Source organism: Conger conger, chromosome 4, assembly GCF_963514075.1.
Source record: "Conger conger chromosome 4, fConCon1.1, whole genome shotgun sequence".
Taxonomy (NCBI): Eukaryota; Metazoa; Chordata; class Actinopteri; order Anguilliformes; family Congridae; genus Conger; species Conger conger.
Genome location: NC_083763.1, coordinates 11671328 through 11687417, shown reverse-complemented (window position 1 = coordinate 11687417; position 16090 = coordinate 11671328). Strand labels below are relative to the sequence as shown.

The 16090-nt window shown below is 50.7% G+C and overlaps 1 protein-coding gene across 1 annotated transcript in view; it reads left to right on the top strand.

Annotated features, from left to right (window-relative positions):
- Nucleotides 1-9484, top strand: part of ell (elongation factor RNA polymerase II) — a 57854-nt gene extending 48370 nt beyond the window's left edge. The window contains 7 exon segments of the mRNA XM_061239675.1: nucleotides 2190-2274; nucleotides 3090-3533; nucleotides 3535-3754; nucleotides 5581-5647; nucleotides 7607-7778; nucleotides 8841-8885; nucleotides 8999-9484. Of these exon segments, the coding sequence (XP_061095659.1) occupies nucleotides 2190-2274; nucleotides 3090-3533; nucleotides 3535-3754; nucleotides 5581-5647; nucleotides 7607-7778; nucleotides 8841-8885; nucleotides 8999-9115 (1150 nt within the window). The 3' untranslated portion in view covers nucleotides 9116-9484.
- Nucleotides 9485-16090: the final 6606 nt, after the last annotated feature.

Sequence of the window (16090 nt, the reverse complement as noted above, 5' to 3'; positions counted from 1 at the left end):
CAGACGAACAGAGATCCCAATGTTTCAGTCATTTGTCTAAGATATTCAGTTGCGTTGAGAGGCGGCGATGCAGTAAAATGTGCGGCTGTGTGTGTGTGCGCGCCTGTGTGCGCATGTGTGTGTCTGTGCGCGTGTGCACCCGCCTCTGTGCCTGTGTTCCTGTGTGTGTGTGTGTGTGTGTGTGTGTGTGTGTGTGTGTGTGTGTGCGTGTGCGTGTGCGTGTGTGTCACGTGCCTGTGTGCGTGTGTGTGTGTGTGTCACGTGCCTGTGTCTGCCTGTGTGCGTGCCTCTGTGTGCACGTGCCTGTGTGAGTGCCTTGTGTGTGCACGTGCCTGTGTGCGTGTGCACATGCCTGTGTGCTTGCCTCTGTGTGTGTGTGCACGTGCCTGTGTGCGTGCCTCTGTGTGTGTGCACGTGCCTGTGTGCGTGCCTTGTGTGTGCACATGCCTGTGCGTGCCTCTGTGTGTGTGCACGTGCCTGTGTGTCTCTGTGCGTGTCTCTGTGCGTGTCTCTGTGCGTGTCTCTGTGCGCGCTTCTGTATCCACTGGTCTCTCTGGCCACCCGGCCGTCTTGTCAGCCCGTGTGAATAGCATCCATATGCATGCGTTTACACATGTGCATTGGTGTGTGTGTTTATATCTGCTGTACTTTGAGCTCGGCTGCCTTATCGCTGAACACCGGGACCATTCCCTGTAGCCGTGGGCCGGCGGTCGCAGCAGCAGCAGGAACAGTGATGCAATACTGCTGTACGTGCTGATCTGTCTGCGCGCGTGTGTGTGTCTGTCTGTCTGAGTCGGTCTGTCTCTGCCTGTCTGCGTGTGTGTGTCTGCACGCGTGTTTGTCTGCGTGTGTCTGCACGCGTGTCTGTCTGCGTGTGTCTGTACGCGTGTCTGTCTGCGTGTGTCTGCACGCGTGTCTGTCTGCGTGTGTGTCTGCCTGCCTGCGCGTGTCTGTCTGTCTGTCTGAGTCGGTCTGTCTGTCTCTGCGTGTCTGCGTGTGTGTGTCTGCACGCGCGTGTGTGTGTCTGTCTGTCTCTGCGTGTCTGCGTGTGTGTGCCTGCACGCGCGTGTGTGCCTGCCTGCGCGTGTGTGTCTGCCTGCGCGCGTGTGTCAGTGTGTGTGCGCATATGAGTGTGAGGTCCGTCCTCGCTCCAGGCCGAGACGGCAGCCCCACTGCTGGCTCGCCCCCCTCCCCCCTCCCCCCTGCCCCTGGGTGGGTCCCTGCTCTCCCAGCATTGCACCACACTGCCCCCTTCTGGCCAGACTCACCCTCTACAGCTTGTGTTCATCTGCCAGGCACATTCTCACCAGCTGTGCTAAAACAAACCGTGTGCTATAACCAGCTGTGCTAAAACAAAAACCAAAAAGTATTACCTTTCACATAAAGATGAAGTTACAAACATTTTATATTAGTTTCTTCCTCCCGGCAGGGTCTGTCTGGCCCATGGCCCTGTCCTCACAGACTTGTGCGTCTTTAGCGGTGGTAATAAACTGGCCCAACTGCCGGCTGAGCACAGGGTGCCTTCCTGTGCTGGGATTACAGCCGTGTCCCTGACCCGCCTCTGTGAGTCTGGAGCACGTCTCTATCGCAGTGGCAGCCCTGGGGCCGGTGAGGGTTTGAGAAGTTAAACGAAATGGCGTTCTTCGCCCAGCCAGCTGTGTCGTCAAGTGTCCCTCTGCAAATACTGAGTCATGGGGGAACATTGGCCCCCCTCCCAGAATGTTCCCCCTCCTCCCAGGACCCCCCCACCGCCCCCCCCCACAAAAACACACACTCCGATTTAGTCATTCGAGTCTTAAAATTGAGCCACACAGCCTTTCCGTTTCCATCCTCTGTCTGCTCTCCGAAATTACAGCTTGAGAAGAAAAGGGCAGGCTTGAGATACTCAGACGTTTGGACAGACTTAGCACCGCCACAGCTGTTTATTTTTATTTCCTGTAGCTGTGTTGAGTCCCGGACACCGGGGGGGCTATACCGCTGAGCAGGATTACTGAGTTAGCTGGGAAATGTCACCGAGTAAAACCCAGTACAGCTGTTTTTACTTCAATGTACCATCTTCCACGTTCCACTTTTGGAAGGGGTTCTGGGTTTTACTCCGTGAACCTATCCAACTAACTCGGTAATCCTGCTTTGTGATGCAGCCCCTCCAGTTTGGCCTGCGCTGACCCTGTGCGTTTGTGTCTCTGCAGGAAACTGTGCCAGAACGCCCCGCCCGCCCCTGAAGAGAAGCCAGTCAGCCCCCCGAAAGAGCTGGCCAGCGCCTCCCCACCGCAGGTGAGCCCTGACCCGCCGAATCCGCCATTTAAATGAGCGGCTTAGGTGTTCCGGCCGGATGGCCGCAGCGCATCAGGGCTAATGGGGCCGCAGGGAAATGCAGGTTCCCCTGCCAAAACAAACAAGGTCACGTCCTGCTGGCCCCGGGAGCAGCGAAGCAGGGCTGCATCCATGAAGCATCAGGGATGAGTCAAACCGACATGGGCCTGTGTTCATAAAGCATCTTCGGGTGTGTGCGCTGATCCACGATCCGGTGTCTCCCATTTGTGTACGAACGTTGTCCATTATCAACTAAAATTCCACACTGATCAGGCTCTGTCTGGTAACTTGATGCTTTTTGACCCTATAAACTGTGACATCACAGTCATGTGAATGTTAGAATATCTGAACGTTCTAATGCTGATGTCACAGTCACTACTGGTGATTGAGATCAATGGCGTTCTGGAACGCTGACTTCATAATTGGGAGAGAAAGAAAAAAAAATTCCGGAAAGGCTTCAAAGGGTTAAAGGGCAGCTGAGCTACTGTAGAAATGCTGGTAATGTGAGATGGTGCTTGGAAATGGCCGTCATTAGTGAATTGGTATTGGAAAGATGACCTCGTGCTGCTGGCTGCTCCTAGGCTGCACACAGCATTCTCCTCGACTCTGCTGCTTTATCCCTGTCACATCCCTCTGCGGTACAGGGTTTAAAATGCACTGTGGTGTGTTCATCTTGAAATCATATGAAAGCTGATATTGGATGAATTTATCATGGGGTGGGCGGTTTGCAGGCCTGTTTTGCTGTTCTGTCTCACTGTCTGTGTCTGTTCTAACAGAAACGGCCGGCGCAGGAGTTCATCGACCCGCTGGCCAATAAGAAGCCCAGGATATCGCACATGGCCAGCAAATCGTCCGGCCCCGTCAACGGCAAGCTGAGCTCGTCCAACGGGAGGCCGGCGGGCGGGGTCCAGGTGTCGGGGCTGGCGGGGGACAGCGTGACGTCCAGCTCCCTGCTGCCCCTGCCCCTGCCCCTGCCCCTGCCCCTGCTGGAGATCCCGCGACCGTTCGACCCCCTGTCGGACGTCAGCAACGACTCCAGCCACAACGGGCGCGACTGCGAGGGCCAGGAGTCGGGCGTGGCCGAGCGGCTCAGCCAGCCCGCCTCCGTCGCCTCGGGCCCCGCCCCCAACCCGCTCTCCAGCCTGGGCTCCGCCCCCTCGTCCTCCGCCTCCCCGCCCCGCCCCGGCCTCAGCGGGGCCGCGCCCGACGCCCCCCCCCCCCGCCTCCGGCCCCGCCCCCGCCCCCGCCTCGCTCCACGGCAAGACCAAGAAGAAGTCCAAGAAGCACAAAGACAAGGAGAAGCCCCGGGAGAAGGAGAGGGAGAGGGAGCGCGAGCGGGAGAGGAAAGGGGGCGACGAACGAGGGGCGGAGCCCAAGAAGGCCTGCGAGCTGGCGATTGGCTCAGGCAGCTTGAATAGCAGTATTCCCCAGGGGAGCTCAGGTAGGTCTGCAGCGGTCCGCGCACACACTTACCCCCCGGTCCGCGCACACACTTACCCCCGGTCCGCGCACACACTTACCCCCGGTCCGCGCACACACTTACCCCCGGTCCGCACACACACCACTTACCCCGGTCCGCACACACACTTACCCCGGTCCGCACACACACTTACCCCGGTCCGCGCACACACCACTTCCCCCGGTCCGCGCACACACACACTTACCCCGGTCCGCACACACACCACTTCCCCCGGTCCGCACACACACCACTTCCCCCCGGTCCGCACACACACTTACCCCGGTCCGCACACACACTTACCCCCGGTCCGCGCACACACTTACCCCGGTCCGCGCACACACCACTTCCCCCGGTCCGCACACACACTTACCCCGGTCCGCGCACACACCACTTACCCCGGTCCGCACACACACTTACCCCGGTCCGCACACACACTTACCCCCGGTCCGCACACACACCACTTCCCCCGGTCCGCACACACACCACTTCCCCCGGTCCGCACACACACCACTTCCCCCGGTCCGCACACACACCACTTCCCCCGGTCCGCACACACCACTTCCCCCGGTCCGCACACACACCACTTCCCCCGGTCCGCACACACACCACTTCCCCCGGTCCGCACACACTTCCCCCGGTCCGCACACACACCACTTCCCCCGGTCCGCACACACACCACTTCCCCCGGTCCGCACACACACCACTTCCCCCGGTCCGCACACACCACCACTTCCCCCGGTCCGCACACACCACCACTACCCCCGGTCCGCACACACACACACTTCCCCCAGAGAAACAGGCTTCCTCTCCAGAGACTACGGACTGGGTTCATTGACACAGATTAAGCTCAGTCCTGGACTACATGAATCTCCATTCATAATTGAATTTAGACTAGGACTAGATTTCAGGCCCATCCACACCAGTGGCAATAACTATAAATATGTTTTCAAAATCTCTTAACTCCACACCACAACTAGCGAACGATAACGCCAGTGATGAATTGTATCGCTGGGATCTCTTTCAGGGCATTGTTTTCAGCTGCATGAATTAAAACGGACAGCCAAGCAAAACCAGACCGAATTTACAGGGCATCACGTTTAAAATGGTAGATGACATTTACCGAATGCCATCTTTCAGCGGTGTGGATGCTCACATCGTTATCGTTATAGTCGTAGTTCTTAACCGGCCCTATATTTTTCATTCAAGTGAAATCCCACTGAAGATCTGGCTTGAATGTTTTCAGTAACAATTCCGTTACAACAGTGAAACGGCGCCCTCTAGTGTTCAGAATTCCCATGCAAGATCATGTCAAACCTGATGCTAGTCACCAACTGGTGTGTGCCCTGTCATCTGTATGGTCTGGGGATATTTTACCTGTTAGGTTATATCATATGTTGTATATAGCTTATGAGTCATAAGTCAGCACGCTGGGGGTTCTGCAATGCCTATGCCTGACAGCCTTGTGAATACTGTATGGAAAGGCAGAGATGGTCATTCTATGCTACGCTATGCTGTGCTGTGCAGTGATATGATATCTTGTCATATGATATGATGATAATCTAAGCATCTCATCCTTTTATAGTCTATTATCTTACTCTATATTTGTCAACTTATTTTGCGTATAACTTCATTTTATCATCGTGTTGCTGTATACCCCCTATGGGCTATGCTATACTATGCTATGCTATGCTGGGCTGGGCAATGTTATGCTATGCTATGCTGGGCTATGCTTTGCTATGCTGGGCTATGCTGGGCTATGTTGCAGTCTGTGCTGTGCTTTAATAAAGTGCCCTTCTGTTTCCTCACAGATCTCAACGGGATGTGCAACAACTCTAGTATTCTGACGTCATCCTCGGAGGTGGCGGACTATTTAACGTAAGAGCCTTACACTGTATTTACACCTTAAGTGGATTTGCTCTGCCGGTTTATTTCCACCTTCGGGTCGATTCATTAAACCTGTTCCTCCTTCCCTCTTGTCTGACGGCCTCGAACTGCACGGCCAGAGGATTCGTCTAATCCGCCATCCGCAAATAATGTTGGCTCATTAAACACAGATGTGAAATACTGGAGGCCTAGGCACTGGGGTGGCAGTTGGTAATTGACTGTAGTCCACAGAATTCCAGTGTTCAACACAGGCTGGCCGGGGTCCAAATACCCACGTCTCCCCTCTGCTGGAACAGCCTCTGGGCTGTACTGTTCCTCGTACCGCCTTATCGGGAGAAACTGCTGCTGTGTGGCAGTTAACTAAACATTTCCCCCGTCATGTCAGGCTGCGTGCCGTAGATTTCTGTGTTTCTTGTAAGCTTTCCGCCGATCAGATGTGGGACCCTTGTGGAACCCGTCAGATCAGTACAGCCGGGGTCTCAAATAGTGTACGTAATTGTTTTAGATTCAGATACTTGTCTGTGCTCGATCTGATCTCGCCTGGTGGGCTTGAGCCAACCGAGAGGCTCATTTCATTTTCCGATACTCCAGACAAGCTCGCTAAAGCGTAGAGAAGTATTTGAATCCAAAACAATGACGTATTTGAACCAGGACCCCCGGTCTCACATGACCGTATTTGGGAATGAATGAATGAGTGGGAAAACGTTAAACACCTTTTTTATTTTATAGTCTATATGCTTCATAATAAACAACAAAAATAATGTAGGCGGCGAGGGTTCCGACAGTTGGTGTTCGCGCTGTGGCGCGTCGTCTCGGAGGAGAGATCGCAGGCAGACTCCAGGTCTGACACGGCGGTAAAAACGCTTCCAGTCGCGCTCCTCCTGGCACGCGTTCACCTCGGACAGCAGCGCGCTTCTCTCCACTGGCAGTGCGTTAGGAGAGTCTCCGCTCCACTGGCAGTGCATTAGGAGAGTCTCCGCTCCACTGGCAGTGCGGTAGGGGAGTCTCCGCTCCACTGGCAGTGCGTTAGGGGAGTCTCCGCTCCACTGGCAGTGCGTTAGGGGAGTCTCCGCTCCACTGGCAGTGTGGTAGGGGAGTCTTTGCTCCACTGGCTGTGCATTAGGAGTCTCTCCGCTCCACTGGCAGTGCATTAGGAGAGTCTCCGCTCCACTGGCAGTGCGTTAGGGGAGTCTCCGCTCCACTGGCAGTGTGGTAGGGGAGTCTTTGCTCCACTGGCTGTGCATTAGGAGTCTCTCCGCTCCACTGGCAGTGCATTAGGAGAGTCTCCGCTCCACTGGCAGTGTGGTAGGGGAGTCTCTGCTCCACTGGCAGTGCGGTAGGGGGGTCTCCGCTCCACTGGCAGTGCGGTAGGGGAGTCTCCGCTCCATTGATCTCTCGCCCGTGCAGATACCGCGCCTCCCCTGTGATTACAGCTTCCCCATCGTGTGTTCAAACACGCGCTCCACTGGCTGAGCGCTGGTTTGTGCTGTAGCCGGTGCGCTATGCTAATGTATCCTCTGGCACAAAGACCTGGGTATGTGTACGCTATGCAAACGTAGCGTCTAGCGTGAAGACCTGGGTATGTGTGCGAAAGGCCAGGACACAAGCAAACAAAGCGGTGAAAACATTGATTAATTTAAACAAAAGCGTTACCTTTAACTAGGCATTGCGGAATATAGTTCAAATCAATGGATGTTCATTTTAAATCCGTTTTCCTCGCACAGAGTCAGATCGACTAGCCGCCATCATCAGCATGCACTGCGCCTACAGTGACCGCATTCAGCGACTACTTGCCGTTTCTGAAAATCCGTCTCACTCTTTGCTCGCGTACTAAAAGCCGCCCGTGTGTACGCTGAACGACAGTGTGTATCGTGCGCGGTGTGATTCGGGACGCAGGGCGATGGCCGGCTCTCCTCACGCCCTGCGCCCCCGTTCCCCGTCTCTGTGCAGGAAGTACACGGAGATCGCGTCGCAGGAGCAGCGGCAGACCTACAAGAACGACTTCAACGCCGAGTACAGCGAGTACCGGGGCCTGCACGCCCGCATCGAGGGCATCACCCGCCAGTTCACCGTGCTCGACTCCGAGCTCAAGCAGCTCCCGCAAGGCACCGACAAGTACAAGGTACCCCCTCCCGAATAATCCCCGCGCCCAAACCACCGAACCCCAACCCCTCTCTGCACCGCCCACGTTCCTGCCAAACCGGCAAACCCCCCACCCCTCTCTGCACCGCCCGCATTCTTCCCAAACCAGCAAACCCCCCCACCCCTCTCTGCACCGCCCGCATTCTTCCCAAACCACCAAACCCCAACCCCTCTCTGCACTGCCCACGTTCCTGCCAAACCACCAAACCCCCACCCCTCTCTGCACCGCCCGCATTCTTCCCAAACCACCAAACCCCAACCCCTCTCTGCACTGCCCACGTTCCTGCCAAACCACCAAACCCCAACCCCTCTCTGCACTGCCCACGTTCCTGCCAAACCACCAAACCCCAACCCCTCTCTGCACTGCCCACGTTCCTGCCAAACCACCAAACCCCAACCCCTCTCTGCACCGCCCGCATTCTTCCCAAACCAGCAAACCCCCACCTCTCTCCTCTCTGCACCGCCCACATTCTTCCCAAACCAGCAAACCCCCACCCCTCTCTGCACTGCCCATTGGTTCTCATGGAGCTGACCCCACCCCCCCGGCCCCTGATAGAGCCGTTCTATTATTCATTGATATTTCTGTGTTTAACCCTTCGAGTTGGGTTTAGAGTTCTTTTCTAAGTTCAGCGTTCTAGAACCCCATTGTTTTCGATTGTCAGTTGTGATTGTTACATCAGCATTAGAATGTTCAGTTAAGGGTTGAGTTCTAATTGCGTATTTGCAATCTTACACCTGGAGAGCAGGCTGTCCAACCCTGTTCCTGGAGATCTGTTGACCCGCAGGTTTTCATTTCAACCCTAATTTGGCACACCTGATTCTAGTAATTAGCGGCTGAACAAGATCTGGAGCAGTTGAATGAGGTGTTGCCTTGTTAGGGTTGAAATTAAAACCTGCAAAGAACATTGTTGGGCAGCCCTGCCATCAAGGGTGAAAAGTCGACCGTTTCACCGGCCGATGCTTCCAGTAGCCTTGGTCACGCTTCAAATAATGTCCGTTACGGCAGTATCTTCATGTTTGCTTGTTTGTTTTCTCTTCACAGACGATTCACAATCAGATACTACAGGAGTATCGCAAAATAAAAAAGGTAAGCCTTTCTAAAATGGACGCTGGTCTTCCGGGTGGCGGGGAGATGATTTGGAGTCCTGCTGAAGGAGCGTCCTGTCCCAGTGCTCATCCGGTTCTCTTCTTCCTTTGCAGACTAATCCCAACTACAGCCAGGAGAAAAACCGCTGTGAATATCTGCACAACAAACTGGCTCACATAAAGAAACTCATAGCAGAATACGATCAACAGCAACTGCAGAGCTGGCACTAATGCCACACTTTCCTTTTTTTTTTTCTTTTTTTTTTTTGTTGTTTGGAAACCAGACAGGAAAAAAAAAAAAAAAAAAAAAAAAAAGTCTGGATTCTGCTTGCTCCAAAAGTTCTTATCAAAGATGACACCAAGGGAGAATTGATCCCCCCCCCCCCCCTCCCCCATTGGGGCCAAAAGCACTAGTGATGACTAAGCAGACTGTGCCCCCCCTCCCTCTCCCTTTAAGACATGGCTCCAGCTCCTCAAGCGGCCATGTTGAATTGAGCCCTGTGTGCTGTTCTTGCGCCCCGCTCCCCCGTCAGGTGGAACCGGATAATCCGCATTCTTTCCTGGATCTCCCGAAACTTTCTGTGAATGGGGCGGGGAGAAGGGGCGGGGATTAGTGGGGGGGGGGGGGGGGGGGGGGGGGGTCTCGGTGGTGACACTGAAATGGAATGGGTGGTGGAATGTATGCCAAATGATAATAGTTTGTTTGAAAACAGGAAAAAAATGTATCAAATATGGATGAAATATGAAATGAGATCAATTTTTTTTCTTTCTCCCTTCCCCCCTACCCATTTATTGAAATGGAAAGGTTCTGACGCAGAACTCTTTGTGAATATGTATTTTATTCAATTTCTTTTTTTGTTTTTTTAATTTATTCTGTTATTTGTGGACTTCCATAGGGATAATAAGTTCTGTTTTAATTTTACACTCCTCAGTATCAGTTGTGGGGAAACGCCTCTTTCGGTCTTCTCGCCCTGAATGTCAGCCAGTATTTTATGCAAAGCTGCTGCCTTGGTTCATATGATCTGTTGCAATTCATGACTTTTTTCAGATGATTTTTCTGCCCCCCCCGTTAATAAAGTCGCACTGTCATCGCAGACGGACACGGATGCCCGAGTTTGACTTCTCTGACAGAGGAAATATTCTTTGTTTAGTTTTTTTTTTTTTTTCCTTCTTTCTTAAACCTCGAGAAGTCCGGCGACTTCGTTTGGAAACGAGGTCCGCGGCTCCGGTTATTTAAGTGCGCGGAAAACGGACCGGACGCGCCGCGCTGTCCTCGGCTGGTCCTGTAGTTTCCCTTTAAAGATGTCTGTCCAAGGTCCTATCATCAGGCGTGTGCCTGTGCCTACTGGCCACGGAACTCCATTCTTCTCATGTGCGGAAGGACAAGGAGCTCTTTCCAATCGCTGGTTTCTCTCCACTCTCTCCCTTTCCTTGCCCCTGACCCCGGAAATCGGTCGAGGTCCGTCGTCTGCTAGGACATTCCAACCACTTAAATGTTCCTTCTAGGAGAAGTAGAGGTTAGGAACTCCCCAAGTTTTTTCCCTCTGAGCGAGAAAAACGTCGGCGCATCCTCTGCGGAATAATATTTTTGGAAAGCCTGACGTATAAACGATCGACATGCGGACCCACCTCTCCCCGTCAGTTTGGAATAGCTTCAAACCGACGATTTTAGGAGCAAGGAACATTCCATTTGCCTAATCCACCTTCTCGATTTTCCCCCGTCTTTAATTTATTGCTCTTGACACTTTTCTTAGCCTCTCCCGATTGGTGGAGCCAGGAGCACATGAGAAAGAGTGTGAGAAAGGAAGGAGAAACAAGCGATTGGAATGAGCCCAGGGTGCCCTCTTCCTCAAGCCTGCCTCCTGTAGAGGAAGGGGGGGCGGAGTCCTCTAGACGCCAGCGCCAGCGACTGTTCTGAGTGGCTTTCACTTTCACCCAATGGTGCTCCACGCTCGTGACCCGGGAACCGCCCGGCGACGCCCAGGGCCGGGAGACGTGCCGTTCTGATGTACACGTTCACTTTGTACTGTTCAAAGCACGCTGGGGACCCGGCCTGGAACGACCGCCTTCCCCCAACCCACTCCCACTGCCTCAACTGAATACCTGCATTCGGATGGAATCGTCCTGATGCTAAAATTGGGACAGGGTTCTGCCAGGACCGCTGTGTTTAAAAAAAATAAAAATAAAAATAAAAAAACGTTCGGTTTTCGGAACTGGCCCGGAGTGGTTCCTGTCTGTTTTTTTTGTTCAAGGTTTTCAGGGTCCTGACCCACCAGTGATTGGCCGCTGCTCCTCTCTGCTCTACTCCCTCTCCCTCCCCTCCTGGAAACTGTGAACTCAGTGTGAATGTGATGCAGTATTGGCCGTAAACGCAGGCTGTGGGGGCCCCTTGGTCTAGGGGCCCCGCTGTGAGGAGCCTCGGTCTACACTGTAGGGCAGAGGAGCTTTTTTTTCCAGAGATGCAGAGGATCTGCACTCACCGTCAGCATCCCTCATTTCACTGCGTCCAGACTGGAGTTACACAGCAGCTGTGGAACCCCGCTGAGTTGACCCGGCCCCTGTAATTTCAAGTGTTATTGGAATCCACTTTGGTTCATGCATTAACCCCCCCTTTCCCTTTACAAGGGTGGACTAATCCGAGGTCCCTGATTGGTTCTGACCATCGCTATTGGTGTGGTCGGCTCTCACCCCGTTCATTCTGCAGGTTCTACAGACACCAGTGACTATCTGTTCCATCTCTGTGTGAATTAATGTGAGCGTCAAAGCTTCCTTTAGCAGTTCCTGCACTCCTAACTTGATGCAAGATTTTTTTTTTTTTTTGGTTTCCCAAGGACATAATTTTGGCCCCCTTGAAATGCATCTCTAATGTGGGGGAATTAAAAAAAATTATTATTATTATTATTTTTTTTAATAAATCTGAAATTATAAGTCTTGATCGCAAAAGATAAGCAAAAAGAAAACCCAACAGATCCGGTTCGACGTACATGGGATTCACTACTCATCAGCAGCTGGGCCTCGCATGGTGAATGTCACACGGTGTCTGATCTCGAGGCAGATTTTTGCATCGTCATGAAGATGCTCCAGGTGTCTGTCCCCCCCTCCCCGGTGTGTCCTCTGCCTCCCTTCCTGCAGAGGGTCCCCCCCTTTAAAACAAGGACTGCAAGGCCTTGGCCCACAAGAATGGATGTTGCTGCTTCGCTCTGACATGCACAGAGGACTCGCCCACTAATGTGACAGTGACTCTCTCGGCCTGAGCCTCATTTTAGTGTTATATACCCCACAGGCCGATCTCTGCGATTGGTGAGATTTTCATTTAGCCCCTCCCCCTCCCTCTGCAGTTCTCGGAGACGGATGTGGACTCTGGCCAATCAATTTTTTTTTTTTTTTTTTTTTCTCCGCAGGAATCAATGTGAGTGGCCGACTTTTCTTTTTTCCTTTTTCCGTCTTCAGTGTTAAGTGATAGCTCTGATCAGAGTATTCATTGGCTAGATGCCATTCCAATTACGCACTACTGACTGACTGTTGGCTATATCCTTTTCCTGAATGGCAAAAAAAAGTGCAAAACACCAAGAGCCGAATGTGCCAAATGACCTTTTGTTTGACGGGCAGGGGGGGGGTTGTGGGGGTCGGAGAGTGGGCGGACCTGGCAGTGGGGATGTAGGCGGGGCTGGTGTTGACGCTAAAAATCCAAAGTGGGCTTTATAAAACAAGAAGGGACTTAGGGTTGGAAATGATGTTAATATTTCAATAAAATTTTACTTCCATGAAAAATCATTTGCCCTGTCTGCTTTCTAGATCATTCATCTGTTTCAAACCCTTTTGAAGAGGGTTATTTTGGAATGTTTGGAAGTTCCAAGTCCATGTTCTAGAACTCCACTGCTTACACTTAGCAGTATTGATTATTACATCAGCATTAGAATGTTCAGTTAAGAACATTCTAATCACATTTATGATGTCACACAAAGGGGTTAAGAATGTTCATATGACTTGATTGTTGCAGACATACCAAGACCATCAAGTATAACCACACGCACTAGACAATTTGGCCAAGGCAGAGCACCACACACGTAGCATTCAGTTCAGCGCTACTAAACCCCATGTCCTGTTAATAAGCTAATTATCAGAACCAAGCAGATAAAATGGTGAAATCGGGTGGTGTAGTGTATGGTAGAAGGAAATACCTGTCGACGCTACGGCCCGCAGGACGTGGAGTTGAGTGGTTTTACACAATCATGATCAACCAGCCCCATCTCTCACAACACGGGGTCTCAAACTCGTCTGGGTCCAACGTGAGTTAAGAGCAAAAGAAATGGTTACTTTTTACAGTAAAGTTCATGAATTGGCGTTAGCTAATGTAGCTAACCTTAATTAATGATGGACAAAAACATTAAGCATCTCTTTACATTAGTTAATGAATTTGTTACAACTAATACAGTATATTTACACATAAACAAACCATAGGATGAACTTATAAATGCATGAACTGACTTTCATTCCAATATGACTTGCCAATGGCTAATGTAGTTAACATGAATGAATGATGTACAAATGCATTAACAGAGCTGTACAGATTATCTTCTCTGTTGTAGTTGACTGCATTAGTTTGTGGCATGGAACCTTATTGTAAAAGGTTACGAAACGTTCCGTTTCCCAGTCACCTTGGTTCCCATTGGTTACAGCCTGATTCCATTGCCGTTCCCCCTCACACTACAGGATTTAGGGTCATAAATATCGAACACACTTGATATTCACTATTTGAAACTGGGACGACCTCCAGCCCATGGAGAGGGTTATGATTCGGTCTGCAAGCACCTTGCATTACAGGATAATCTTGGGCAGACAAGTTGAGACCAGCCTCAAGTCAGCTCTGATTGTCTGGAGGGGTGATTTGGGCCCTAGAATCTGCCCGATTTGTCCTATAGCGTGCGACTGGCTTTGGAGAGCCACTGGTAACCAATCCAGACCACAGACCCAATGTAAGGTGAGTTGACCGTCATCTGCTGGTTTAATCAGCTGAGTGCACCGATTATGAAAGCACACACACCCTGCAGCCTTTCAATGACAGGGAGGGAAAGCTGCTCTAGACCAATCGCTGCTCACTTGGACCCCACCTGTTCCAGTTGACCACATCATAGAGCGTACACAGGAACTGGAGTGTAGAGGGCCAAGAGGTGAAGCATAGGAAATAACCAGAAACTTGGCTTTACTGCACGTGCTCGAGGGCAAAAGAGCTTGCTGTACACCGAATTCAATGTGGAAAACCAAGGTGATTTAACAACCAAGGAGAACCTCTTTGGTCAATTGTTTGTAATCATAACTTGGGTTGTGTTGCAGTTTATGAAACGGTGGTCCTTTTGGTCCAGATGTTTTGGGTAAATGTTTATTAAAATGCACATATTGTATTATTACATATTTTCACAATCTGCTTTTCATGTGAAACATAATGATCGTTGAATAAGTTTCAAAATCAGGGAACTTTGGTAACGCTTTACAAAAAGGGTCCATGAATTGGCGTGAACTAATGTAGCTCTGTTAATCTATTTGTACATCATTATTCACTAGATGAGTTATTGTCAATTCATATTGTACTGAGTAAGTTAGTGAATGTATTTGTTAATGGTTAGCTAATTAGAAGTTCATCCTACGGTTTGCTAATGTGTAAATATTATGTTACAAATATGTTAGGTAACAAATGCATTAACTAATTAAATGCATTTTTCATTAGTTTCATGCTTAATGTATTTGTCCGTCATTAATTAATGTTTACAGTTACATTAGTTAATGCCAATTCATGAACCTTATTGTAAAGCGTGACCAGAACTTTTATATTTATATTTTATATTGCCTTGCGTTCCCCATTCACTTCAGTGTTGTGGTCTCCACTGGCTTACTTCCGGGGTTTACAGCTGAAGTTGGCCTGCCTGCCCGTCTAGTTAAATATGCATGTCTATGGCCCACGCGCCGATGCTCCCTTCCCATTGGCTGCTGTGGAGGGCCCACCGGAGATCCCTGGTTTCGATTACACGCGAGGCACACCTTCGACGTGTAATGAGTCCGCAGGAGTTTCACAGACGTATCGCCACGCCTGCTGTACAAATGTGCGGACATGAAAGACTGGTTTTTACTGTGCTGAGCTAGAGAGAGAGGGGGATGGTTGTGTTTATATTGCGTTTTCCTCCCATATTCAAAGCTCTTTACAGTGATGAAGGGGAATTTCATCTCCCTTCAACGGTTGAAGATTAAATTCATTTGTGACTCACTCGATGTGTATATGGAAATGGAAATGTCAAGATAAAAATCAAATGAAACGAGGGCCTTTGCATTTAATTTTCTGTTAAAAATGATAGAATGACATTTGATCACGGTATGAAGATGGCCACTGTATGTCAGGTTGGAAGGAATCCCTGTTCTTGCAAACACTGGATTGGTACGCACTACGCAGTATTCCTTTTAAACCAGGGAAGTTACATTGAGTTCTCAGTGTAAATGTCGTACTCCTCAAACCACCAGTATGATTGGAGGAAGCAAAAAGCAAACCACAGAGAACCAACCAATGAGAATTGTGCCCGATTCTCAGTGAAACTCTTCCTTCCATTATAAACAGCAGTTATGTTATTGAACCTGTTGGGTCAGCACATGATGACCAGAGGCCTCTTCCAGGATTACTGATGTAGCTGGATAAGTGAAATCTGGAACACGGACTGAAGTTAAAAGAGCTGTCCCGGGTTTCGCTTTGTGCAGTTATCTGGCTAACTCGGTAATCCTCCTTTGTGGAACAGGGCCCTGGAGAATAAATTATGGACGCCGTGTCTGTTGGGTGTTTTTTGTTTAGGCGACTAATTGGAAGAAGCTCTGCAGACTTCTGGATGGTGACATACTGGCCAGGGCGGAAAATTACAGAAGCGGTTGCTTGCCTCAAGCTAGTTCTGTACAGGCCAGTGGTAATTATTTCATTTCTTTAACAGCAATACATATCTATAAAGTAATCAGGCTTCACTGGGGAGGCCTGGTTTCAGTTCCACTCCTTCGTTTCTAATGCGCACCTTTAAGGTTTAATGACTCCACAAGAGTTTCACAGATATATCGCCATGCCTGTGGTCGAACCACGTGTATATGAGAGGCTGGTTTTTCCACCGTTGAGATGGTTGTGTTTATGTTGCGCTTTTCCTCATACTGACAGTGCTCTGGTGATAAGGGGGGATTTCG